The 26,787-nt window shown below is 38.6% G+C and overlaps 1 protein-coding gene across 17 annotated transcripts in view; it reads left to right on the top strand.

Annotated features, from left to right (window-relative positions):
- The first annotated feature begins 754 nt into the window (after positions 1-754).
- Positions 755-26,787, top strand: part of msi2b (musashi RNA-binding protein 2b) — a 404,741-nt gene continuing 378,708 nt past the window's right edge. For all 17 annotated transcript variants that reach the window (XM_022668128.2, XM_049466952.1, XM_022667858.2 and 14 more), the window contains exons 1-5: positions 755-1,052; positions 1,728-1,768; positions 2,223-2,304; positions 4,307-4,391; positions 15,549-15,590. In XM_022668128.2, the coding sequence (XP_022523849.2) occupies positions 991-1,052; positions 1,728-1,768; positions 2,223-2,304; positions 4,307-4,391; positions 15,549-15,590 (312 nt within the window). In that variant the 5' untranslated portion in view covers positions 755-990. The remainder of the gene's footprint in view (positions 1,053-1,727; positions 1,769-2,222; positions 2,305-4,306; positions 4,392-15,548; positions 15,591-26,787) is intronic.

The raw sequence follows: 26,787 nt of genomic DNA, 5'->3' as shown, positions 1-26,787 counted from the left end.
ACAATACTTTTGGGTGACCTTATACCACTCCTGGTGCAAAATTCAATTTAGCGTTGTTTAATTGCTTTTGACCATCCATCTTCCTCTTGACTACATTTCAGAGGTTTTCAATGGGGTTGAGCTCTGAAGGCTCTGCATCTTTTTTGTTATTTTGACCATTTCTCATTTTCTGCAAATAATTGCTCTAAATGATCTAACTTGTATTTGGAATGTTGGAGAAGTTTATAGAATTAAACAACACTCTTCATTTTATTCAAACATATTCCTAGAAATAGTAAAATCAGAGAAAGTGATTATTTTGCAATGGTGTTTTAATTTTTTTTGGACCTGTATACATGTGTGTGTGTGTATATATATATATATATATATATATATATATATATATATATATATATATATATATAGTTAATGGTTTCATGATGTAAAAAAGACAGAGTTTGCCTTGGTGCATTAGTTGGTTGTTACTAGTTATTACACAATAATAACTGTGTTAAGTGTTGAATAAACATGTAATAAAGACTTTACACGCAAAATCGGTGCAGCCCAGCTCTTGGTCCTTACAAACACAGAAAAACACGCGCTCACACGCACACACTCTCACTCTCTCTCACACACACACACATGCACGCATGACACTGGTGTTGTGGACTGAACTAAGGAGTGGGCGGGGCGTGTGCGATGGCGTCAATGGGCGGGGCCAGGTGACGAGCCCCTTCTCCGCCCCCCGTGTGGGTCCAGGGAGGGGGAGGAGGGATCCAGAGCTGAGCTGATCCCACGTGTGACGCTGCTTTCCCCGGCTCGCCACTGTTCTGTTAGCGGGGTCTTCGGCTACAGCGGGTCGGTCGCTCTGCAAGCCAGCGAGCCAGCAGCAGCAGCAACAGCAGCAGCAAGCAGCAGCCAGCCAGCGAGCCAACCAGCCAGCCTACCCACCAACCAACCAGCCAGCCAGCGCTCCACTCACTGCCTGCCTGCGGTCGGTCGGCTTCAGCTATGGAGGCGGACGGGAGCCAAGCCACATCTGGGAGTCCTAACGATTCACAACACGACCCGGGGTAAAATAAGCTTTTGCTGCTTTGGATATAATTATAGATTTATATATATATATTTTTAAATATATTTTATTATCCTATGTTTCCCTCTTTTTTATTTAATATTATTATTACTACATTATATTATCTCTTCAGCGTAAACACTTTGACTTCATGTTTGACTGTCATGCTCTGTCATTTATTCGATATATCCTACAGGGATATAACGTTATATAAGTTACATATATATATATATATATGTATATAAATATGTATGCAGGCTTTTTTTTAGCTAGCGTTAACTAGCATTATATATATTTATCAGCTGTAAGGTTAGCGCTCGGCTGCAGTTTTATCGCTTTTTATTTTGTTGCACATGTTTTTATTTAGCTAGATAAAAGCTGCTCTTTCAATTGTATCCAGCGTTATTTCTGTAGCTAGTTTAAGCTCCCTCCTTTTGTTTGTTTGCCGTGTGCTGGAGAAAGAAGCTGGCCTGCCCCCTTTCTGGGAGCCGCAGCTCGGCGTAGAGCGGCGGAGGTGCGGGCGGTGCGGCGGCTCCGTTTTCTCCCGCTACTGTTTTTCTCCTCTCTCTCTTGTTTATGTGTGTGTGTGGGGCTAGCTAAGTAGTTAACGTTAGCTCCACGTCAAAATGGCCGATCTGACATCTGGACTCACTTCTGCTCTGTTTTCTTATTGCAGCAAAATGTTCATCGGTGGCCTCAGCTGGCAAACTTCACCAGGTAAGCGCGCCGCTCCGCGCGGGGCTGGGCTGACCGGGCTGGCCGCTAGCGGGGCGCTCGGAGGCGGGCTGAGACGGCTCCGGCGTACCGCTGGGCTGTGCGAGTGTGTGTGTGAGAGAGTGTGTGTGAGAGAGAGCGCGGTGTGTGTGTTTGTGCGTGTTTTTATGTGTGTGTGAGGCTGTGTGGAAATGTGTGGTTGTTGAGCGAAAGCTTCTTCTCGTTTCATTTCATTGGAAAAGTCCTCTATTCGACCCCTACATGCGTTGGATGGGGGCGTTTTCAAAACACACACACACACACACACACACACACACACATAAATAGCACTTGCCTGCCTGCCTCACTGACTGACCCACGGACAGACCCAATCTAATCCGCCTTTTCTCTCTCTCTGTTTCTCTCTCTCTCTCTCTCTCTCTCTCTCTCTCTCTCTCTCTCTCTCTCCTGTTTCCAGACAGCCTTAGAGACTATTTTAGTAAATTTGGAGAAATCAGAGAATGTATGGTGATGAGGGATCCCACGACCAAACGCTCCAGGTAAAGAAAAAAAACAAACACCAGCATATACATCACTATAAGAATAATAATATTATTAATAACCATGATGATGATGATGATAATAATGAATGGCTGCTGCTGCTGTTGATGATGTTTAGCTGGGAGCTCTCAGTGCCATGCGGCGATCCGCTGGAACAGCCAGTGCCAGAATGCAGGGTGACATTGGGTCCAATAACACACTGCCTGCCTGCTTGCTCTTATTTAGCTCACTGGTTTCTCTAAGCACTCCTATATAATATTATTATTATTATTATTATCATCCTCATCCTGTTCCTGTGTACAGCAAGCACCCAGTCTATAAGAGTCTACTGGGAATAATGATAATAATGATAATGATGCTGATGCAGATGATGATGATGGAGAGGAGGATGTATGTTGTGAAAAGTTGTTAAGCTGAATCTGCATGACAACAATTAACCTGTTCATGTCCAGATTAATGTAAGGCAAGGAGATATGACTTATGAGCCTATACGTTACTTATATATGCTTTAGATAAATAGTGATATTCAATGCAGTATGTTAAAATGATTTATTTGTGCCCCTCACAAAAAAATAAAAACAGGAATGCTGTGTATATATAAGTGTATATCCAAGTAGTTTGTTTTTCTAAATTAATAAAAAAAAAATAAAGACTGTTGTACTCTCTGTGGATTATGTTGTTTGCATGAGAGGGTAAAATAAAGACGTCATGCTGCTCCTTTAATTGCGATGTTTCTGCAGCACAGTTTACAAAAGGCTGAACTCTCTTTGAGTTCTCTGTTGAGTGTCATCTTTTGGACACTATCCATGCTTGTTTTTCATATGGGGGGGGTTAAGGGGTAATTTTAATCTTACATATAAATTGATTTTAAATCTATCACTATTTACAAAATACTGCCCATTCCTATTTCAGATATGAAAAACTATATTTTAAATGTAAGAGTAGTGTTTCTACTGTGTTTCCCTTCATATATCTTACAAGTGGTATGGCAAAACAGTGCTTCAGTGCTTGTCTTTTCTGCATTAGCCTACCTTTTTTATCATTTATAATGTGAATTCAATTATAGATTGTAGACAGCAAATTGTAGATAGATAAACAATCATAGAAACACATGCTTTAATACCATAAATAAAATTACAATAACATTTGTTCTAATTTTGTGTTTGCTATATTTTGTATGGTGTGAAATGTTGGAAGAATCGTATTATTATTATTTTTATTTATGATTACTTATATCATAGATTAACTTGCAGCTTTTGGTTTATGAATGCTTTCTTTTTTATAGAAATGCATACTTTTGCATTCTGTATATAAAATGAATCAATTTGTTTGTAACTGTAACTTTAAGTTTAAACATTTATTTTAAAATCTTCCATTACATCGGACCTTTCTTTTCTTTAATGTAACATTTGCAATCCCTCAGGGATGCTTTTATGGACAATGAATAAGCTTAGTCTAAATTGTCATCAGTAGTCATGCAGTGATTTACCATTGGACACTCTTTTTAGTTAGTCTTTTTAGTTAATCTGAGAAACTGGCTCTTAAATTATCATATTTAGATTTACTTTTTTTGTCTTTCAGCCACATGGAGCCATGTATAGTTTTGAAGTATATTTTGGGATGTGTTAAAAATGCATAGAAAAAATAAATTGTGATTATGAGTAAAAGCATAAAAATGGCATTCAAAAACCCATAAATCTCGTTACTAATAATTATTACAAATAGATGTTTATTAGATGTTGATGTTGGTGAAACATCAAAATGTCATTCGATTTATCTCTGTGGCATTATGGAATAAGTTGATTAAATGTTGGATGTGACTGGGTTAAATGATTACATAATGTCTGACTGAAAACAGCAGAAATAGACAACAGGAATGAGAAATGAGTAATGTATGATGGGTTAATCAGTAGTTTTGATTCTGTTGTGTCTCTGATCTAAATGCCATTTTCTGTCTCTCCCTGTCTGTGTGTGTTTGTGTATGTGTGTTTATTTTTCCAGGGGATTTGGGTTCGTTACGTTTGCGGATGCGGCCAGTGTAGATAAAGTCTTAGGTCAACCTCACCACGAATTAGACTCAAAGACGGTATGTTTGCTTTTTTCTAGCATCCTCTCTCTCTCTGTGTCTCTTGTAGTGCTGTTTATATTTCTCGGTGTTCTGCACACACACACACACACACACTTACTGTCCTATAATACTTTCCCATTCCTGTCTGACGGCTCTCCATGACATTTCTCATTGTACCGCTCACACAACAGCAGGCACTTGACGTAAATAAGTGTTCAGGTAGTTATCTCAGTCTTACCCCTCTCGCTGCCTAGGCGGGGGTTTAACCCTGCGTCTGCCGGGACACTCGCTCTACTCCTCTCTGAGGTGTTCAGACGGAGCACCTGCTGCTCTGAGCTTTTGTGATCAGTACAGTTTGTGTCTCAGTAAGCGATGGGCGCTTTTGACATTAGTGTATTCAGTCATTATTGCTGCCTTGAACGGGTGCCAAGCCAAACTAATGTGCACGGAGACAGTGATGCATTACTTTATTGCCTGCATTATACTGTACTAAGCACTTAGATTGGTTGCACATAAGTGACTTTGTTTTGCTAGTTATTATTGTTTTTACTGGAGCGACTGAATCGTAAAGATGTTTTTATTGCTCCTCTGGCTCAAGACTCTTTCTGGATTGGATTTCTGGATGGAATTTGTTTATTGGAGTGTCCATATAATTCCTCTCTATTGGTGCAACTGCAGTGGATATGTTTGAGATTAGTTTGAGTAATAATACTCTAATAAATAAAACTGTATTCATATATATATACATTTTTAAATTTTATATTTTGCTGTTTGCTAGTTTTTAAAGAGAGATGTTGTTAATGACATGTATGTACCTTTCTGATTTTTACCTTCATTAATCATTACTGTCATTAATCATTTGCTGTGATTCTGTTGTGGGTGCCTGAGAAATATGAAAATGCAATTATAAATAAAAATAAAGAATTACGATTTCCCCAAAACTTGAACCCATATATTGGTGTTTTTTCTTTAATGGATAGTGATAGTGGGAAGTTGTTTTCATCAATGTCTGATGTGGTAACCTTTTTTACTCTTAAAAATCACACAGCTGTAGCTCAAATTCTCAAGTCTCTTTTTTAAAGTGTTGAATTAAGTTTATGCATTTTCTAGCCTCCAAAAATTCAACTTGGACAAAGTAATCACAAACATAAACATCAACATTGGCAAGTGTGACAGGCAAGTTTCTCAGGATTCTCTGTAGTGACAAGTAGCTTATCCTTTGAAACCTGCTCCACATTTTTCTTAGCAACACTGTCAAAGGCAGATTTTGCCGACTTCCTGCAGGAAAGTGAATTTCGTAGGATTATTGGACGGCTCCTTTTTGAAAAGTGCAACAGATACGCTCTGACATTTTCCCGTTGCACATCTGAGGGGCAGTAGACGTTGTACCACGTATCAATAAGATTTGTGTAGATATGTTATTTGGATATTGCTCATTGAAAGTCAGCTGGAGCACAGACAGGAGGAGCTGTTATTTGGAATGGCTGGGCTCGGACATACCGCATTACTTTTACCGCGCTGTTTTAATGGAAGCAATGCTGCTGAAAGCCCATAAAAATAGACAACCTGTATATCAGTGGTGTTAAAAGAAATTTGAAGTGCAGCAGGACTAATGGTGAAATCAGCGAGGGGCTCTTTTGCTGATGGTGTTTTTGTAACCTCAATTCTCAACGCTTTCCATGTGATAAGTTTTTATGAGTTTGACAGATTGGGTATGAGCTGTATTTTCAAGTATGGCTGCAGATGTAGAGCGTTATATAGCGGTTAAAGGAGGATACTGTAATAATCTATAATAATTAAGATTCTACGGTCTGCAGTGTGTGAAACTCTAAACAAATAGAATACCATCCTCATAGTGAATAGCAAACTAGGGCTGCATATTACCGGTATTAGAGAAAAACAGACCTATATCAAAATAAAACATGTATTAAAAAATACACCAAAATATAAAATGCCAGATTTCTTCATAAATTAGTAATACTACATGTCGTTATATTAACAATCTAACATTGGAGTAAAATTAATGATAATATTGTGTAGATATAATCTGGAAAATAAGGATACAAAGTTTTATTTTCTTATTTTTAATCAAGCACCAAAATATAAAAAAAAAAAAATATTGAAATTTGCATTGCACACAACTAATTCACATCCTGTAATATGACATTTGTGCTTGTATGCATTTTGCAGCACTAGTAGTCTGAACCCAAGTTATTTAAACCATTTTTTTCTCCCAGTGTGTGCATTGTTTACATGTGACGAGATGTAGTTCCTTAATTTGCTCATTGGAGATCAGGGAGCTAATTTGGTGGACAGCAGATTAACCTGTTAAACTCCTTGTCACCCGCACATGGTCGAAGCTAGATTACTGTGGATCACTTATTTTAATCCAGTTAGAGGAGTAGAGACTCTTTTAAATCTTCATTTTTACAGGATTGATCGATTGACGTATGTGAGAATTACCAGTGTAAGCAATATAAATAAAAAAACTGCTGTGTTTTTTGGTTTGGTTTATATTGTTTAAACATTATCAAGGACTGCAAACATTAACCTCAAGTGAGAATTGGTTTTGCTTTGCACCACCACAGTTGGCCATGAGCTAATTTCCATCTGTGCCCATCCATTTTTCCACAGTATAATGCATGCAGCATGCTGATTATGTTGTTGTTGTGGAAAGTCATATAAACACATTTAAGTCATATTTAAAAATCATGGAAGTCAGCTGTGATTTATGAGAGAACATAAGTATCAGCAGGAAGTATGAGAAGCTGTAGCAAGTATGTAGCATGAGCTACGTACATATCATAGGTCAAAGAGCACACGGTGCTTTGGAGCAGCGTTTAAAGCTAATTTTAATAAATGAGCTCTCGTGTCTGTTCGTGAGTCTTGTTCCAGTCTGGTATCTCGGACGAGTTAAAAGTGGGCCAGTTACATTACATAATCGCTCCATACATGTGTAACTCTAGCATTCTGGCTAAAAAGTAGGTCAAGGTTTGACATTTCAGATGTTTCTGAATGGTGGGGGAAGAATATAGAGGGGGGAGGAGGGGGAAGAGAAAGAAGAAAGGGAAAGGAAAAAAGGAGCGAGTGTTAGCATTGGCGGCGTTGTGTCCAGGATTGGTAGAGATTGGGATCACGCGGACAGCAGTGACGGGGCTAAAGCAGGGATTAACGGGCTGTGGATTGTGATGTCACACTCGCGGCCGGAGAGCCGGCTGAATGGCTCGGCGCTGAGGCGTGACCTCGGTGATAAAGGTGAACCCTGCAGCTCCTGCTCGAGGACACTGGCTCAACACTTGTGACGAGAGCTTGGCACAAAAGCAGCAATAGGCGTACGGGGATGACCCCGGGCTAACCTCTGTTATCTAATCTTCCTGTTTGTGAGGAGTAGTAGCTGCTTCTCTTGGCTTTTGATGTTTGATGTTGAATACAGTACAGTACAGTGTTGGGTTTGTATTTTATTTCCTGCATCTTTTTTTTTTTTTTAGCACAATTGATCTTAGTGTTTTCTGGCAGTAACTTCTAATAATACTATAATACTGATGTGCTAGAGCCGGGGATGTGGCCCTTTCCTCTGAGAGATTTGACTTACCACACATGCATTGGAGCAGGCTCTCTCTGGTCTTCACCCTGTTAGTGTTTAGTTTTAGGACATTACGTACTAGTGTTGGAGTTCATATATATGAATATATCGGTGTTGGGTCATCTGCTTTTCGAATTGGATGGAAATTGATGTAAATGCAGTGTAGTGCAGCAAGTTTCAAGAATTGCAAGTTCAAATTTCACGTCATGATCTTTTACCCTCAGCAGCCAGAGTCAGAGACAGTGCTATTTATTTGTCGTATCCTCCTTGGATGGGTAGATAATATTGTTGTAAAATTAAATGATGAAAAAAAACTTTTAGGATGTTTAAATTATAGACTAATGAGTGTAAAGGCTCATTTATACTCCCTTTACGTAGGAAAATGAATGAATGTCCATTTTAAACAATGTGACAATTGTTACCACTACTGACCACATACTCAGTAGTACATAAAAGGTACATTCACTAGAGGGCAATTGTGATACTATATTTATTAAAAATAAAACAAAAGGTTTAAAAAAATATCTGCTAGCTTTTTATTATTTGTCATGATGAAAAAAATGAGTTTAAAGACTAATTTGTACTCCCTTTACTTAGGAAAATGAATGAATGTCAATTTAAAACAATGGGACCGCCACTGCCCACATACTTATATGCATCCTCTACATTGACATGTATGTCAATAGTACATAATTAGTACAGTCACTAGAGGGCAGTTATGATAATGTACTTATTAATAATAAAACGAAATGTTTAAAGGTTTGAAAAAATACAAATCTGACAGCTTTTCTTATTTGTCGTGTCCATAATTTAGTTCATATATTTGGGTTGGGTGATCTGCTTTTTTTAATTTTAATGGAAATTGATGTAAAATTAAATGATGAAAAAACAAAACAGAAATTATTCACATCGCTGACTTTTAGGATGTTTAAATTATACTAAGACTAATGAGTGTCAAAGCCCATTAATACTCCCTTTAAGAAGAAATATGAATGAATGTCCATTTTAAACAATGTGACCGCCACTGCCCACATACTTATATGCATCTTCTACATTGGTATGTATGTCAATAGTACATAATTTGTACATTTACTAGAGGGCAGTTGTAAAAATGTACTTATTAATAATAAAACAAAAAGTTTAAATGTTTGAAAAAGTACAAATCTGACAGCTTTTCTTCTTTGTTATGTCCATAATCCAGGGTTTACTGCTTCAGCGATTTCCTGTGGCTTCTTTTTTAAATCTAAAGCATAGCCTCTGAATACCATATGCATTCACCTACAGCCCTGGTATGATTCATACCTTCCCAGATATGTAACTATGTGTCATGCCATAATTGATCCCCTGAGCTTCACACTTTTAAATTGTAGAGTGATTGGGGAGTAGAAACCCACATGCTTGCAATGTTAAAATGTAATTTAGCCCAAGTTTCAAGAACTGCAAGTTCAAATTTCAGGGCATGATCTGTTGCCTTCAGCAGCTAGAGCCCGAGACAGTGATTATTATTATTTTTTTATCGGCCAGGTCCTCCTTGAGTGGATAGATTGTGCTCTCTACCCTCATCACTCCACCACTTTGATACTGGCCAGCACAAGTGTCTGTTGGCTTGTGTGCTACAGTTGGGTTGGGATTTGGTGCTTTCCTCCAAGAGCACTGGAGAAAAGTGATGCAGTGAAGTGATGCTGCATCAGTGACAGTTGAAAAAGTGGTGGTGGCTGATTTCACATGTATCTGAGGAGGCATGTGCTCATTCATCATCACTCTCCTAGTGCTGAAAGAATTGTTGAAACAGATAGGAGGTAAGTGGGTAATTGGGTGGATTAATTGGCTCAGCTAAATTGAGGAGTGAGTACACTGGTATATATTAAATGTACTGAAAAACTTCACCTGCTCTTTACTTAAATAGTTTTTTATGAGCTGTTACATTTTTAAGCATCTACTCAAGTTGTTTTAGAGGCTTTCAGAGTTTTGTCTTATTGTGCAGTGCTTAACACTTTCTCAGTGTTCTGTAACTCAAGTACGAGTTTAGACAGCTCCACCCAGCTCTGCTGTTGCTGCAATAAAGAAAGCACATCTAAAGAACAAAAAGACCCAAAAGAACAAAATGTAATAAACACATTTTTTACTGTTTTGGATGGATTCCAGTCCTCTCAATTTCATAGCCTTCAGCCCAAATGCAGTGGAAGCACAGTCATTTTTTATATTTGTTTGCTTTTTTTCACTGGTACGTATTTCACTCTTCAGTGTTTATTATTTTATGCTTTATAAAATCCTTTTAAAAAATCTAGATTCATTCCATGTAATTAGCTTCATTCACAGTAGATTTAAAAAGGAGTAGGTGTTATTTAAATCTACTGTATTGCATTTTTTAATTCTTTTGTGTCTGTTTTTTTCCCCGCCACCTGCCTCGCCAGCGTTTGGCAGTTTCGGAGGTATTGAATGTATGAGAATAAATGAATATGAGCGGAGCAGAGCAGGAAAATTCTTGACACACTTTAATATTTCACATTTGATTAAAACGGTTACGTAAGCCGCGGATGTGAAAATTGCATTGTGTTGTGTTGACACTTGTTTGCCTGCTGCAGTCCTCTCTAAAAGCAATCTGTTTTAGATTAAACACTTTTCTGGATGAATTAAAGTATAATAAAAAACATCATCGCTTATTTTTTCCCACCGGAAAGGCTCATTTTTTTAATGGCAGGCCATATTACAATTGTATTCAGCTCTAATTAAATTTTTTTCAGAGGAAAACCCATCCACGAAAAGAAACGTGCATTTTTCTCAAATGTGCATGTTTTTTCCTTGGCACATTGTCATTCAGTTTTTTTTTCATCTTCATTTTTGTAAGTTTTTGACAAAGCACTAAGACACACTGCACTGTATATATTCAAGTGCAATTTTTCACTAATGGATTTTTTTCCCCTAAGTTATTTTTCCATTTGATGCGAACGCTGGAGAGGCCTTTGCACCGTGCCCATCCTTGCATGCATGATCATTCGCCATCCTTTTAGTCAACAGGGTATATTAGTGTGCTCTCTGTCCAGCCTACACCTGACTTTTCTCCTTCTGATTTTTACCCTCATATTTCTGCTCAGTTCAGTGTTAGCTGAGCTGCTTCTAATTATGCAGTGCTCTTACCCCCCTGGATGTATTAAGAATATGATCAGATATCTGAATGTACAGTAGACATGGGCGATATGGTTAAATTATTATATCATGATATTTAAATATTTAAATAATTTTATCATGCACAATATTTATCTCCATTCACACTATTACAGCCAAAATACATTAGTAGATTCAGATAAAAAAAAAAAAAACTATGTTTAATCCAGTTACACAGGGCTAATTACTCTCTTTGTAATAAAATGATCAGTTGGATAATTTTTTAAGCACTGATGGGAATTCTCAAAATGCTTAAAAACGATGTTGTGATAAAAATAAAAAGATAAATATAATAATAAAATAAAATATTATTATATTCCCAACCTCCATAAACATCAAAATCTTCACCTGCTGACCCACTTAACTAAAATAAGTGAGTGTGTGTTTTTTAGTGTTGCGCTGATCTGATACTCAGTATTGTTATGATTCTGATACTGGCACAAAATGAAATTATTCTAAAACTAAACAAAATGAAACAGCTGGCCTGAAAGTTAAATACAGAACAGTTTTTCACAGGTTTTTATTAATTTTGACATTTTCCTTCTATTTAATAAATTATGTATTGTAAGTAATTTGTAAAAATTTGTCTTGCTTTTCAATAAATTAAAAATATTTATTGAACAATGAACATTTTTAACATCCCAGTAGACATAACAACAAGCAAAATATGTATATATATTTTTTTAAGCTGAAATATCCATATTAAGACTTTTAATCTTGCATAACATAAAAAAGACAGAAAAAATGTTTTTAATGCTTTTCTTGTTGACTTAATTAAACACTATTTTTTGCACAGACTTTTGTTAGCTTTTTTTTCTTAATTAAATTAATTAAAAAATGTATATATAAATGTTGGAATCTTTTATATTGTGTAGCGCCACCTGGATAAGAAAATACTCTTTTCTGCAATTAATGTAGTTTTCTTTTTTTTTAATAATCTTTTCATTGGGTTTTTCCATTATTTGCAGCAATGTAAAAAAATTTAAAAAGTATACCGATATAGTATAGTACAGATGATAAAATAAAGTTTGTGTCTCATATATACATATATACAATATACAAATATACGAGCATCATTTATTTTGGTGCCAGGTCTAAACACATAAGGGACATATAAGATGTGAAGGTAACAGATACAGTTGGAGAGGGGACAAGATTCTGGTTAATCTTTTATTGCTCTGGTGCAACTCGTAGGTTAGTTTTTCCATAGGTAACCATTTCAATCTGCTTCAAATACATCATTTTTTTGGGAAAGGTATGTCTGTTTTTGATCATAATAACAGAATACACTATCTGGCTCACTATCTCAGATAAAATTAAATATGTAAAAGACTAAAGGTATCCTTGCCAGTGAGGAGCCTTCAGCATTTAAGAGAGACAAAATGTAACAAAAATATGCCATTTATGTTTTGTATGGCCAAATGAATTTCCTTCCTGTGAATCTGTAGTTTTAAACATGACCAAGAAACACTTCAGCAGAACATGTAGTTTTCCTTTTTTTAACTAAAAAAAGGGTAGAGAGAAGTTCAATAATGCAGGTGATCCTCTATCTCACACCAGCATTCCTTTCTATACCGTCTTCAGATCAGCTGATTTGATCAGTTGAGTTGTGAAGATGAATGATGTTGGATTCCAGCGTTTCCAGCATTTGCTCTGAATTATTAAGGGAGCTCATTTAGTGTCAGACAGTGATGGAGGTTCAGCCTCCTGTATGTATAGCAGTGTATTCTCAGTTTGTGAAGTCATTAGGTTTTTGCTGTAACACTGCGTGTACTGAGTGATGTAACGTTTGCTGGCATGTTTATACTATAAGTTTACTATAAGCTTCCACCGCTGATCTTTAAGATGAGGAATGTCTCGGGCAGATGGTTGCGTGGACCTTTATTCAGGAAGTAACTGCAGGAAGGAGTCACCAGTAATGATGATAATCCCTCTAGGGGGAGAGAGGTTGTGTGAGTATTGATCTAATGCCCTCTCATGATTCTTCACAAATCTACAGCCTTCACCAATACAAACTCCGCCATGTCAGACTCCGCTCCCCAGGGGCCGCAGAGCCCGTGCCCATGAAGCTGCTGAATTATAACTGGGGTTTTATCTTCTGGTGAAACAGTACTTTAATGTTGGTAGTTTAAAGCAGTTTCTGAACTCTGCTCACTGCCTCTAAATTGTGTGTTTTCCACCGGATCCAACTGATCAGCTAATAAACCATCCTTTACTGAGTTTACCTGTTAAAATCCCTTAGCCCACTGTGGACCATAACTCAATCATTATGTAAATCCAGCATACCGCCACCGCCCGAGCTGTTTTTGTTGCCTGCTAGAGAAATATTAAATAAAGATGATTAATTGTGTAGACCCCTTAAAACTGATATTTATGGATATTAGTTTTAATAATTTGTTCATTTGTCTTATAAAAGGTAAAAAGAAAAATCAGAAATAAGTGAATTGTTTACATTATTACATTGCTACATGAAATCCATTGTTGGTGTACTGTTTTGCATACTTTATTGAGGAATGGATTCACTGATGGAATATATTTGGTCCATATCCTTTAGTAAAAGCTCATTTTGCAGAATTTGTGCACCCTTTGTTCAATTTTAAATCCATTTAATAAAAAAAATGTAACAAAAGAGTGCATTTCTGACAGAAAAGTGAAGACTTCATGTAAATATCTAGAAAAGTGTTTTCATTTAGGCTGTATTATAAGAATTACATATGTAGGAACGTCCACAACATTTCAATGTCAACAAAGGTAGGCCTATTAGATCCTGAGCATCTTGCTGTAGTTTGTAAGTGTTTCACAGGTGGTTATTTTAGATTTCTTGTAAACCTGTCTTAAAATGTAAAGGAAACTGACCCTTAGTTGAGCTGGTGGGACGGCTCAAAGTGGGCGGCAGAAAATTTCCCTTATTTTTAAATTCAAAACTTGACAGGTATGCAAAAGTAGTGGATTTACTCAGTTAGTAACTCAGTTACTTTTTTGGAGAAGTAACTAGTAACTATAACTAATTACTTTTTCAAAGTGACGTGCCCAACACTGGAAGTAAGTAAGGAATGCATTAATTAACAGATACTTAAAACTGCACCCATGTGCACTGACACACATGTGCAAGTGCACTCATATAGCTTGTTCAGTCCCTGTAGAAGTACAGAGGTGTATTGTGGAGAATTGATAGTGTTACTAGTGGAGACAGTTACTCTAACAAAAGCAGGATATACACTTTTAAATTCAGTAGCAACAATGAATGAGTATGTGTCCTAATACCTTTTTTCTTTCGCATAGAGTATGCAAAAAAGCCAAGATTTATACTAATAAACTGATATTAATTCAAATATTTTATGAAGAATTTTATTTTACATAAAAATATGGACTAATTGACTAAAGAAAATACACTTGAGATTTGTAGTATCTACTATATAAAATGCACTGATATATACTGTAAATGTCAATATTAAAAAGGTATAGTATGGTATAGTACAAAATATAATTAATTACTGAAGTATTCAATTACTCTTTAAATTAGTGGACAAAACATTGTCACCCAAAATTATGAAAAAAGGATGGTTATATTATACACACATACTATACACTATATAATGGCAGTACACTTGTATAGTACTAACATATTAACATATATAAATGGCAAATTAAGAAGTGAAGAAAAAGTTAATGGAAGTCAATGAAAGAAGTCATTTTCGAGTATGTCTATTGGTCAGTTCATTGTTAAGTATTGACACAAATGTAAAGAATTGCAATTGATGCTTTTAAAATTCTCTGAAAATTAAGATATACATGTTTTGTTGTGCGTTGAGTTGTGCAACTTTTAAAGGCTGAAGGCTTACTGAAGGCTTACGCTACTTCCCGGCCGCTGCGCTCCTCCAATGAACGTCGCCTCGCTTTACCAAACATTCACACAAAGCAATCCAGACTGTTCTCATACAGAGTTCCCCAATGGTGGAACAAACTACCTTCCACTACCAGATCAGGAGAATTTCTTGCTATCTTTAAGAGACTCCTGAAGACAGAGCTCTTCAAAGAGCACTTACTCTCCTTACACCTCTAACTAACTACCTTCCACTACTAGATCAGGAGAATCTCTCACTATCTTTAATAAACTCCTGAAGACAGAGCTCTTCAAAGAGCACTTACTCTCCTAACACCTCTAACACACTAACTACTTCTAACCTCATTTCCTTCTTCCCCTCCTTCACTTCTCTATCCCTTTATTTCCCTTCGACCTCCTTTGAGCCCTATCTAAAATGGTTTATCTTAATTCCTATTACTTTTGTACTTCATTATTGTAAGTCGCTTTGGACAAAAGCGTCTGCCAAATGTAATGTAAGGTAATGTAATGCAACTGACAACATGCAGTGTAGAAATATTGTAAAATATTTTGTATTAATTCTTTCTTTCTTTGCTCTGTTTAGATTGACCCTAAAGTTGCCTTCCCAAGACGTGCTCAACCCAAGGTAAGAGAACGCTGTTTCTTCTGCTGTAAATGTGAAGCTGCATGCTGATTTAGTGCTGAAGTGAATCTCTATTGATTTGAAAAGCGTTTGGTGGCATTGGTTGATTGTTAAATGTGTTGTTTAGAATAATATTCTCAGTGTTGCTTTAACGTGCGTCACTTCTAGGCTGTGGCTTGGTTAGACTTGGCCCTGGATTCTGATGAGGTTGATTCGAGTGCTGATTGCCTATTAAAGCCGTGTTTAATATACATGCAATAAACTGCAGAGATACAGTAAAGACTATCTTGAGGACACTAAGGGGAGTAATCATCTCTCACTACATGAATCTAAAGGTTACACAAACCTCTGAAATGCTGCAGTCCTTACTTAAACAGGAGATCATTAGTGGAGCAATAGCTCCTAGTTTTTTCTTTCTCTCTTCGACCCAGATAGGTGAGCGTCGCCCTCGGCACGTTCTTATTTTTTTTTTAGTTATTCAGCCATTAGTGTTTCTTGTCCTGCCTGTGCTGGCCATGTTGGCAGTGAGCGTCCTGTGGAGGCTCTCCAGTGCAGACTGCAGAGTCAGCCAGGTGGTCCGTGCCCCATTTTTAGCGTCTGCTGCTGAGCACTCGTGTCTTGGCCTTCGTGCGCTTGAGCTGGGACTCTTCCTTGGCTGTGCTCTGGGCCGCCAGCAGTGCTACCCACTTTTGCGAGCACTTCCCATGACCTGAATCAGGTCTGTGTTTTTTGTGTTTTTTTTCCTTTCTCCTTTTAGAAGGCTTGTGGGAGTTTTTTGTGAAGAGCAGATGAGGGTGATGATGATAAAATTGTGTGTGTGTATTTATTTATCTATAGTTGTTAAACCGATGTATTATATAATAAATGGACATGACCTCAATAATATGTGATAATTGTGATATCTATTGTGTCTATTGTGTTTATTTGTATCTTTGATTTCACCAAATTGAAAACATCTGGAATATAATCAAGAGGAAGATGGATGATCACAAGCCACCAAACCAAGCTGAACTGCTTGATTTTTTGCACCAGGAGTGGTACAAGGTTATCCAAAAGCAGTGTGTAAGACTAGTGGAGGAGAACGTGATGCCAAGATGCATGAAAACTGTGATTAAAAACCAGGGTTACTCCACCAAATATTGATTTCTAAACCCTTAAAACTTCATGAATATGAACTTGTTTTCTTTGCATTATTTGATGTCTGAAAGCTCTGAAGGCATCTTTTTTATTTCAGCCTTTCTCATTTTCTACAAATAAATGCTCTAAATGACTAAATGATTTTTATCTGGAATTACGGAGAAATGTCTGTAGTTTATAGAATAAAACAACAATGTTCAGTTTGCTCAAATATTTTCCTATAAATAGCAAAATCAGAGAAACGGATTCAGAAACTGCAGTGGTCTCTTATTTTATTTCCAGAGCTGTATATTTATTATAACAGCTGGTCTACTGTTCCGTCATCATCCAGTTCTAGTTTTTTGGGGTTTATTTATTTGCTGGATTTAAAAGTTACTGTTATGTCTCAGCAGCCGTGTTTCAGAGTAGCGAGAGAGAGAGAGAGAGAGAACCTGAGAGGTGGCAGGTGTCCATAGCACACTTGTCTGGCTAATTAAAATAAAGAACTTTTCCTTTTCGGCCCAGAATGGGGCTGAATCAGTGGAGGAGAAATGCCACTCTCTTTCTCTCGCTCTATCGCGAGCACACATGCCAGCCAGGCCGGTCCAAATGCAGGCCGCAGGGCCCCAGGCCTAATGCTGCTTTTTGGCTCAGAGTGAGAGCGGGGATGAATGGGGGTATTAATGCCGGCAGGCTTCGGCTGCAGCAGCAGCTTCTACTACTGCCTCTTGTATACACTCGCTGTTCCGCAAGCCGGAAAAAAACAAAACAAAACGGCGAATAACAAATGTGTAAGAGATGTAAATGCATTAATACCTTCTTTTGCAATCATGAGATGAGAGAGTAGACTCGGGGGTAGAACACTGGCAAATCGTAAAGCACGATGCAAATGCATTACAGGCGTTACAGTCTTCTCCTCCAGCCCAATGGCAAGAAGCGTGTAAGTATGAGCAAATAAAGAAGAGCAGCGAAGGAGAAAAGGCTCTAAATAGCTGCGCTGTTTTGTCTTTTTCGCGAAGCTGGCCTGCTTTTTATTTCCCAATGAAGGCATGAAAACTGACAGTGGCTTGCTTTTTGTTGTGATCGTTTTTAACGGCGTGGACGGTTACCGCAGACAGAACTGGAGATTTCTTTTGCTGCTGTAGCTGTTGTGCTTCTGCTGTTGTTGTTGTTGTTGCTCGTTTTCTTTTATTTTATTATATTTTTCTTTTTTCTTTTTTTTTTCTCTTTTTTGTTGGCTCTCGCACCACATTTGCATAACACATCTTTGCGTGTCCTGACAAGATTTTAATTGATATTCGGAGTGAGGTCACTTCAGCGGGCGATGGATTGTGCAGATAGGCTCTTCCCTCAGAGGAAAAGCTGTCATTACCCCAAAACCTATGTATTCTTTTTAATTAAGCCACCGTGCCTTTCTAACAAGCCCGTAGGAAGGAGCTGTCCAGGTTGATCATATTTTTATCACCGCGGCCTTCCCTTTTTTTTTTCTCGCTCGCTTCCTCGGATCTCTTCGTTCTTGGTGGAATGTTGTAAGGTATTACTATTGTCTAGCCTCCATTGTTTCCATGCCCTTGAGCAATTCATTACTGTGGGGACAATGCAATATGGAAATATGGAAATATAGAGTAGTACTTTGTGTATTACCACAAATACACCTCTTATAGCTTTTTATAGACTCGTGACTGAGTTAGGGAGAGATGGAAGGAGAGAGGAGTTTGTTGAAGAAGCAGCTGACTTTGAATAAAAAATAAAAAATAGTAAATTTGTAAAAATCTGTGTTTTTACTCACCTGACTCCAGACTGATGTTCCAGATCCAGCATTGGTAGGTGTATGTATTGGCTGATAAAAAAAGACACATGCTTGGCTTTGACACTTTTAGACTTTTAGGAATTTTCCTTGAAATTCGGCCCTCTGTTTTTCCCCTTTTTTCATGACCCTTCAGACTTCCAGACTTCCAGACCTCCAGTTCTCCGTTCTCAGTTCTCTGTGCCTTTGGCTACCAGCCACTCACCCCCCATCTCCTCCCCCTCCCCCCACCAGCCTTTAAAAGATTATTGTGTCATTTCGCTGACACCAGTTCCAAACACTGTTAGACGCTGTATAATGAGTTTGCGATTGAAGGCTCCGAGCAGCCACCCCTCTGGTCCTCCGACTTTATTTCGCTGGAGTTCTCACCAGCGAATTCCATGCCAGTAGCTATAATCATCCTAATGAGTGACATTATCTACAAAAATGGGAGCTATACTTGAAGTGCAGTGGAATGGGGCATGCAGGAATGAGGGGGCAGGGGGAGGAGAGGGGGGGTGCAGCATACATGGGAAGTAAAAGGCCCAGTACACGGCATAATAGGATCCTTCAGTTCCAGCAGCAACAGCAGCAGCAGCAGCAACAGCAGCAGCGCAACACACAAGCAGCCTGAGCGGGGAGACGTCCTGGCATTTACCGCCACGAGAGCTGTCAAAACAATGCCTGCGCTGGTCGTGTTCCCTCAGCTACATCCAGCAATACAGCAACGCTGCTACAGCCCAGCAGCACGGGATTCAAGCGAGGCGCAATCAGTGGGGGTAGAGAAGACTGAATTGAGTTTACTCTCATGTCATGTCCCGTGTACTGTCTCTGCTGCTGCGCTCCGCCTCACCTCACGCTTGTTTTAAGTAACAATATTTGCACCTAGTGCACAGCCAACCCCACCAAACCCCCAAAGCTGTCGGGGCCCACGCAGCGGCCACTGGGGGTGGGAAACGACGGGCCAAGTTTTTAATGAAGTCCAAAAGGTGCTGCTGTGTGAAGTGGCACGGCCCCTCGCTGGCACTGGGGATGCTCGCTGTAGCTCTCACAGAGAGAGAGAGAGAGAGAAAGAAAGAGAGAAAGAGAGACAGACAGAGTCCAAGAGATAGAGACGGGAGGCAGCTGAAGCAGCTCGTAGAAGACCCCCAATCCCCCCCACACCGCCAAACAGCCCACCGCCGCTCCAACGCCAATTAAGAGCCCGGCGAAGGCCCGGCTCAGTCCCACTCTGCCGTCACCGCTGCTTTCATTTCGCCCCTCGCAACTGACAGCTTGGCAAAGTGTCTATTTTCTAACCCCCTTTTTCTAGCTGCAGTATTTCAGCAGCTTTTTTTTCAGCTGTTTTGGGGCTGTTGGGGAAATAAAAGAGGGTTCTGGCTAAACCCGACACATGTCTTGTTTGATTTAAATGTTATGTAGGATGTTAAATGTAAGAATGTGAACGGGAAGGGAGATTTGCTGCAGGGCAAGATGAAGGAATCTGCAGGTGATGCCTTCTCAAGCTCTGTCAAGCATGTGTTTGTGTGAAATATAACAGACAAATTCAGATGTCAAATTCTGAAATTGTTTGGTTTAATTTTTTATAGGGTTTGTGTGAAAAAAAATACTGAATAAAAACACAAGCAGCCTTCTTGCAATACCACCATTGTCTACAGGTTTAAAAGTCTGAACTAGTGATGAATGTGTAATCAATCGTTTTGTTTTAAAACCATGCATTATCTTTTGTGCTGAGCACCCATAAAGGAACAGCGCATGTAATTACAGATGTCTAGTCAGAATTAGGAGTGTACAATATGGTCAAAAAATCAGATGTGTGATAATGCTGTTGGATACTCCAGTTTTTATGTGAAACATAATGACTTAAAACAAAAACTTGGGTTGGCTGCACTCATTTGTTCTAGGCCAAGAAGTAGTTCAGGCTGTTCGTTCACTGTGAACCTCTACCTCACTTCGCCTCCAGCCACTTGATGTCATGTGAGCACAGTCTTTAGATTGAAGAGCTTCCTCTGTTGATGCCTGCGGATAATGCAATTTGGGTTAGCCTTTATTCACAGTGTTAGCACAGTTCTTTTGATGTGTATCATGAAAACTAATATTGAGATAAGGAGTAAAATCCCTGATCTTCGCTGCAGTTTCTAGTATATTCATTGTGAAATATGACACCAGCGTGGTCTGGTAGATTTGTTGGATGTACTTACTATTAAATTTTGATCAGATTTTATAAATGAACAAAATTAACAAAAATTGTATACTTTGCAGAGAGGTCTTTAAAAATCCCCAAATTCCCAAACCTTACAGACTGTCACTTTAAAGTCATTATCTGAACATCACTTTAGTGGCCAGACAGAACCTGACATTTATCATTTGGATCCTTATTAATTATGTTTTTAGTAACAACTAAAACTTGTAACGCCACAGACGGGAGTCAGACGCTTGCGGTAAAAACAAAACAAGGCTTTACTACAGGGCACGTTAACCGAGAGGGTAGTCAAATAACAGGCGTGGGTCAAAACCAGAGAGACAGCTAACCAATACATCAGAGCTGAATCAAAAACCCGAAAACAAAACCATGGGCCAGAAGCAGTGTTCAATAAACCAGAAAATCACAAATATACACAGAGCAATAGCAATAGGCAGAAACGTAGTCAAAAGAACAAACAAAGGTCATACTTAATTCAGACAGAAAAAAAATGCTCAGTAATTTGCTGGAAAACAGGGAAAATACCTTGCAACAAAAATGAAAAACAAATGGTGATTTATATTATCAGTAAATGACAAACACCTGAACGCAATCTAGAATTCCGGTGATGTAAAACGTGCGAGTGAGTGTCAGGTGCATACTGGGAAGTGTAGTTCCCGACTGGGGTTTGTCCATAGACGGGAACGGCAGAATTAGAGATAGGTACTAAAGAATCTGTTGTAGGCATGACACAAATAAACAATTACAAATAAAACTAATGTGTGGTGTTGTAATCAGAGAATATTGTTGCTGTCCAGTGAAATACAAGTATTTCAGTTTTGTTGATTTTTAGTTTAATTCATAATATGAACACAAACTGTCCCTTACTTTAAAAATCTTAAGAAAGTCTTAATGTTTTTCCATTGACTTCCATTAAAAGTTAAGAAGGTGTTATCTCTGTCCTGTAAAGTTGCTGTTTTGGAGATACATGTTTTTCATTGAACAGCGATGGTATGTTCTGTCTAACTAGTGTGTTCTTTCATAGCAACTGCTATGCAGGCCTGTATGCTGCAAAATTCCTTATAAACACTTATAAACACTTTATAATCTAAAGAGTTAAACACACATTTAACTCTTTCAGCTGTATAGTGGTGAATAAGCTGCTTCAGTATTGTGCTGCTGCCGCAGGCCGTGGCATGTTGAAGCTCCGCACGCTGATGTTTCTGTCTCTTTCTCAGCGAGGCATCTTTTGAGAGCCTCAGTCTTTCCTCTTGTGTTGCTGGGAGACTGTCTGAGAGCAGAGGTGACGTGTTCGCACGGGCGCGGGCTCAGAGAGGAGAATTTGGGCAGGGAGATGCAGCGGCCGGCCTCTGCGCTAACTACCGTTGAGTGACACTAATGAGGGGACCAGGCATGGAGAAGAGCGGAGAATCGTGGTGCACTCAACATGGCCATTGACAAAACCCCTTTTAGGTTCCAACACTTGCAGCGATCTTTCCCAAGCCACCCTCCCTTACACCCCCACCTTCCTTTGCTCCTTCTCAAAGGCTAACCTTCACAAAAGACACTCAATTACCGTGGTTCTGAAGACGTGGTTCTGTGGAGGCTTTCCTTTGATTTGTTTTGATTAGCAGAAAGAGCTGGATCTAATGCAAGTCCGCTGAGAGTGTGGCAACATGTCTCAGGCAGAGCCAAAACAGCGACTGCCGTGAGAAAAGGGTAGGTGAGGATTAATTTCACTTGTGAAGGTGCCGTACCTTGGAGTCCTAATTGCGGACGGCCTGCGCGATAAGGGTTTGCGGAGAGTTACCGAGCCGCCTGTCTGCGGCTTTCCTCCTCAAAACCCCTTCGCTTCAAGCGCATCTGAAGGTCAGGGCCGGGAAAAAATGGCCGCTGTTTGGTGTTGCAGGAATTGTTGTAATTGTTGGCTACACATCAAATAGACAGCGTTGCTTTGAGGTCTCCATTTCCCTGTGAAGTAGACGAGGTAAAAAGATTTCTTTGTGCAGAATTCAGTGGCTGGTGGACCAGAGGTTGGCTTTGTGCCCGAGTTCCAGAAAGACAAAAAAGAATTGTCGGTCAGGAGGGAGAATTCTGCCTTACTTTTTACGGGGACATTACCTCAGTGATAAAGCAAAAAGTACAACGGCGACAGAGGTTGTTGTGTTCTGCCTCTCAGCCAGAGACAGATTGAGCCCAATTGTTTTTCCTGAACTGTTTCTTTCGTCTACGGTATACCGAAGGCCTAAAAAATAAAAAAAGCTTAGAGTGAATGTATTGTTCCTGTTGCCCTTGTCACTGAATAAAACCTAGTTGCCTTTTTTTGTATCTGTGTTCTCATTAATTTTCCTTTTGGAGTAAAACAGTACAGTAGATGAGTGGGCTCAGTACACACTGCTAGACCTGTCAGGATGATAACACTTATCATTTTTTGCACAATTTAAAACTATCAGCTGTTTTTTTACATTGTTTTAGAAATTCATAACAAAGGGACCAGTAGAAATACTCCAAAATTAATGCGCCAAGGCGCACCAAAAATCCTTTGATTTTCACTAAATTCATCAGTGTTTTTACCAGTCAGGTTGTAGGGAGCAGTAAAGCCACTCTGTGTCAGTGAAGTTTCTCCAGCGCAGAGGCTGGAGCAGTATTACCATTAGAATAGTCTTTTGCCGTTAAGATGTAAGTGTTATTGGCCTGTAGCCTGCTGCTAACCCCAGCTAGAACTCCTGGAGCAGCATTAGCATTACCTGCTAAGCACTAGCTCTTTTCCTGTCCAGTAAGTATATTGGACTGTAGTTTGTGCATTTACCCTGTTAAAACAAGCTATGTCAATATCATGAACCGCTAGCTAATATCATCCTGGCTTACCGGAACACTCAGGGTTCCATAGTGTAGCGCTGTCAGGTGGAATAAGTGGCTAACCAGGGCTAGCCTTAGTGGAAACCTGCAAATCTAAGCAAACTGTAAACAAAAGACTTGTTTGTTTCTTGATTAATATTTTTTTTTCAAGAATTACAGTTTTGTTTACCTAACTCAATTTAGCTTAATTTAGCTTAGCTTTACAGGTCTTGTAGTGCACAAAAAAGGGAAAATAAACTTTTTTTTTTACATTAACCTTCACTTAAAGGAGATACAAGGTTTTTGCCTTTCAGCAACACTGTATTTGTGATGTTTGTAACACAAATGACACTAAATAATCTTAAAAAAAGAAATGAACAAGGATGTAAAATGCACTCCTCATAAAAGCATATTAGCCTTGTTCGAACATCATCATGGGTGGTGCATTATTATGAACTTTACTGTACTAAAAACACTGACATCGCAAAAGTCTAGGGAACAGCAGTTTGTAAAATGATCGTGAAGTGTTACCTCATGGGACGGCTTGGGAATTCCCACGTCTGTATAAGGTATGAGGTGTTATCTTGTAAGTGAGGTTAAACACTTGACAGGAATTATCAGAATTGGACTGAGTTGGTGGTAATGATCGTGACCAGTGAGTCCTGTCCAGAATTTTCCATATAAAATGCAAAAATAAGCAACTGGCAAAAATCACATTCACATTTAATGTAAGGGCATCACTTGCATATCCCACAGGTCTGTGCAGTGTTAGCTTCAGGTCTTAGCTTCTCTTGGATATGGAGAAAGTCATGTGACACAATGCTCTAGCACTAGCACTGTAGAAGTCTATGGATAACACATCATTAACATTGAGTACAGGACTTAGACTATTAGAGCTTTTGTATAAAGTAGATCTGGACATGGAATTGGACGTAAGCTGTTGTAATTGAACGTTATGACACAAATAATTGTAATCATCAGAGCAGTTTTTATTGTGCATAAAACTAGTACAAGTTCTGAAGCCCTGATCATTCTCACAAGGTTTTATTTGTAATAATTGTAATAATTGTAATTGCTGTTGCCCAACATTGGCAGTTGATGTCATTTTCATGACACTTGCATTATTTCGGCACAATTCCTGACTTTTTCTGGTGGGCTGTCAGGCCTGGAAGCATGTCAGCGGCGCAGGCAGGTTATTACACAGTGACAAACTCAGTTTGGAGCATCCTGGAGCTTTCATTTAGGGTTTCTTCCAGAGTGGAAAGCTGCCAAGTGCGCTCCAGTCCCTTGTAGGAGCAGACAGCCCTCCAAATCCGCCCCTGCAGACGTCGCTTTAAAGCTGCTGTTAGCTGCCGTGTCATACGCACTGTAGTAGTGCTGGGGTTATCCGCCCACTCTCTTCTTTCTCTGATAACCCATCTCTCTCTCTCTCTCTCTCTCCTTTTCTTTTTCTCTTTTGCCTTGTCATACATTACCTGCTCCTCTCTCAGTGCTGGCGCTTGCTGAAAGGATGCCTTGTTGTTTATTAAGGATGCACATTAACATTTCATGGCAGTCGTAACAATCAATACATTAGTTAAGCACAAAATTCATCACTCTCCTGAGCCCTGAGTGAAGCGAGTGCTTTTGATGGACGGCTAAAGTTGAAGTACAGTATAATTAACACGGTCTCTACATTTCTTACAGTTTTAGAATAGCTAATAACTAGTTTTTAAGATTGTTGCTGATAAATTGTGATTCTGTTATATTTCTTACTTATTGAAGTTATTATTGGAAATAATGCAGGGCATAATATATTATGCAAATAAACAATCTAACCAATTAAATTAAATGTTTGCTTGGAGAGAACACTTTAAATCAGATTAACACAGAACAAAGATTCCTTATGTGCCATAAAGTGTTAATCTGATAAACATACTGTACTTAACTAATACTCACTTTAGTATAAACTACACTATAAAGCTCTATCCAGACTGCAATTGAGTTTTCGGCTTTTTCCGTCACGTGACATCGCGTTCAGTAGCTCCTCCATTTCCACTCGTTGTTGTGTTTACGTAGATCTCCGTAGAAATGTGCACTCAAAGTGTAATTACCGTGTGTGGCAATAGACAAAAAGCTATTTTATTATACGTGAGGTGATGAAACTCAAAGATGTGAATCCGGACAGAAATAAAATTCCCGGAGGACCACGGAGTTCAGTGAAAAACAGCAGGCAATTCAGCCTGTAATTTTCTAAGTGGACGTCTGCAAAAACACATACATGCTCGTTCTGGACAAAAATAAAATCACAGAGGACCCCATATAAAGGGAAAATTATCCCAGGACCCCATGAGAAACTGATCCTGTCCAGATAGGGCTTAAGCCTAAATGTTTGTGGACACTAGGGGTGTGCCATATTGTATTGTACGCAATATCGGCAACATTTTTAAATATTGTGAACTATATGATACCCTGAAATATCACCCACCCCTAATTATGACACGAGGGTGATACTTTCTTGCTATTTTTAAGAAAGAATAATAAACACTGTTCTTCTCATTTCCCATTATATATCTACTAGACACAGATTATATCTGTTCAGTATCATTAATTTTACTTTAATCCTGGATATATGGAGATATTTGTTTGGAGTGCATTATTAGTATCATGACATTCTGGATCACTGACTTCTGTTACAAATCTGATAAAATTCTTGTTCTGTATTTTTTAATATATCAGTTAGGGTTGTGCTATACCAAATTGTATGCAATAATAGAATTAAAGTTTTATTTTGTTGCACTAGTGTATTCTTGAAATATTTTTTTTAATTCAGTGTTTTGTCATATTGCCAAGAGTATCGTTATCACAAAAATACCATTAAGCCATATCGCCCACCCCTAGTGGACACCGCTTCTAATGAATGTGTTCAGCTACTTTAAGGCTAACCCAAATGTGCAAAAGCACACATAGCTTGTCCAGATCCAGAAATGCGAAGCATTTTATTCCTGTATATGCAGCCTTTACAGTAGACGAAAAGGGGGAAAAAACTTTTTTAACATTCATTGGACATTAGTGTGAAAAGATTTTACTTAAATTGCTGATAGAACATTTCTATTGGTCCATTAAGAATCAGATTTTGCATAATCTAAATAACAACAGCCAGATTTACATTGCGTCCTCATGTCAAAAATAAAGATATTACTTTTTTTTGTGTATTATTTTTCTGTAATCCATCTAATCCGCTTGTATTTGGCCCTATTTTTAGTTGTATTATTATTCATGTTTACTTGTCAGTATTG

The sequence above is a fragment of the Astyanax mexicanus genome, chromosome 18, assembly GCF_023375975.1.
Source record: "Astyanax mexicanus isolate ESR-SI-001 chromosome 18, AstMex3_surface, whole genome shotgun sequence".
Classification (NCBI taxonomy): Eukaryota; Metazoa; Chordata; class Actinopteri; order Characiformes; family Acestrorhamphidae; genus Astyanax; species Astyanax mexicanus.
Note: the sequence above shows the minus strand (reverse complement) of the source record. Positions and strands in the feature narration are given on the sequence as shown.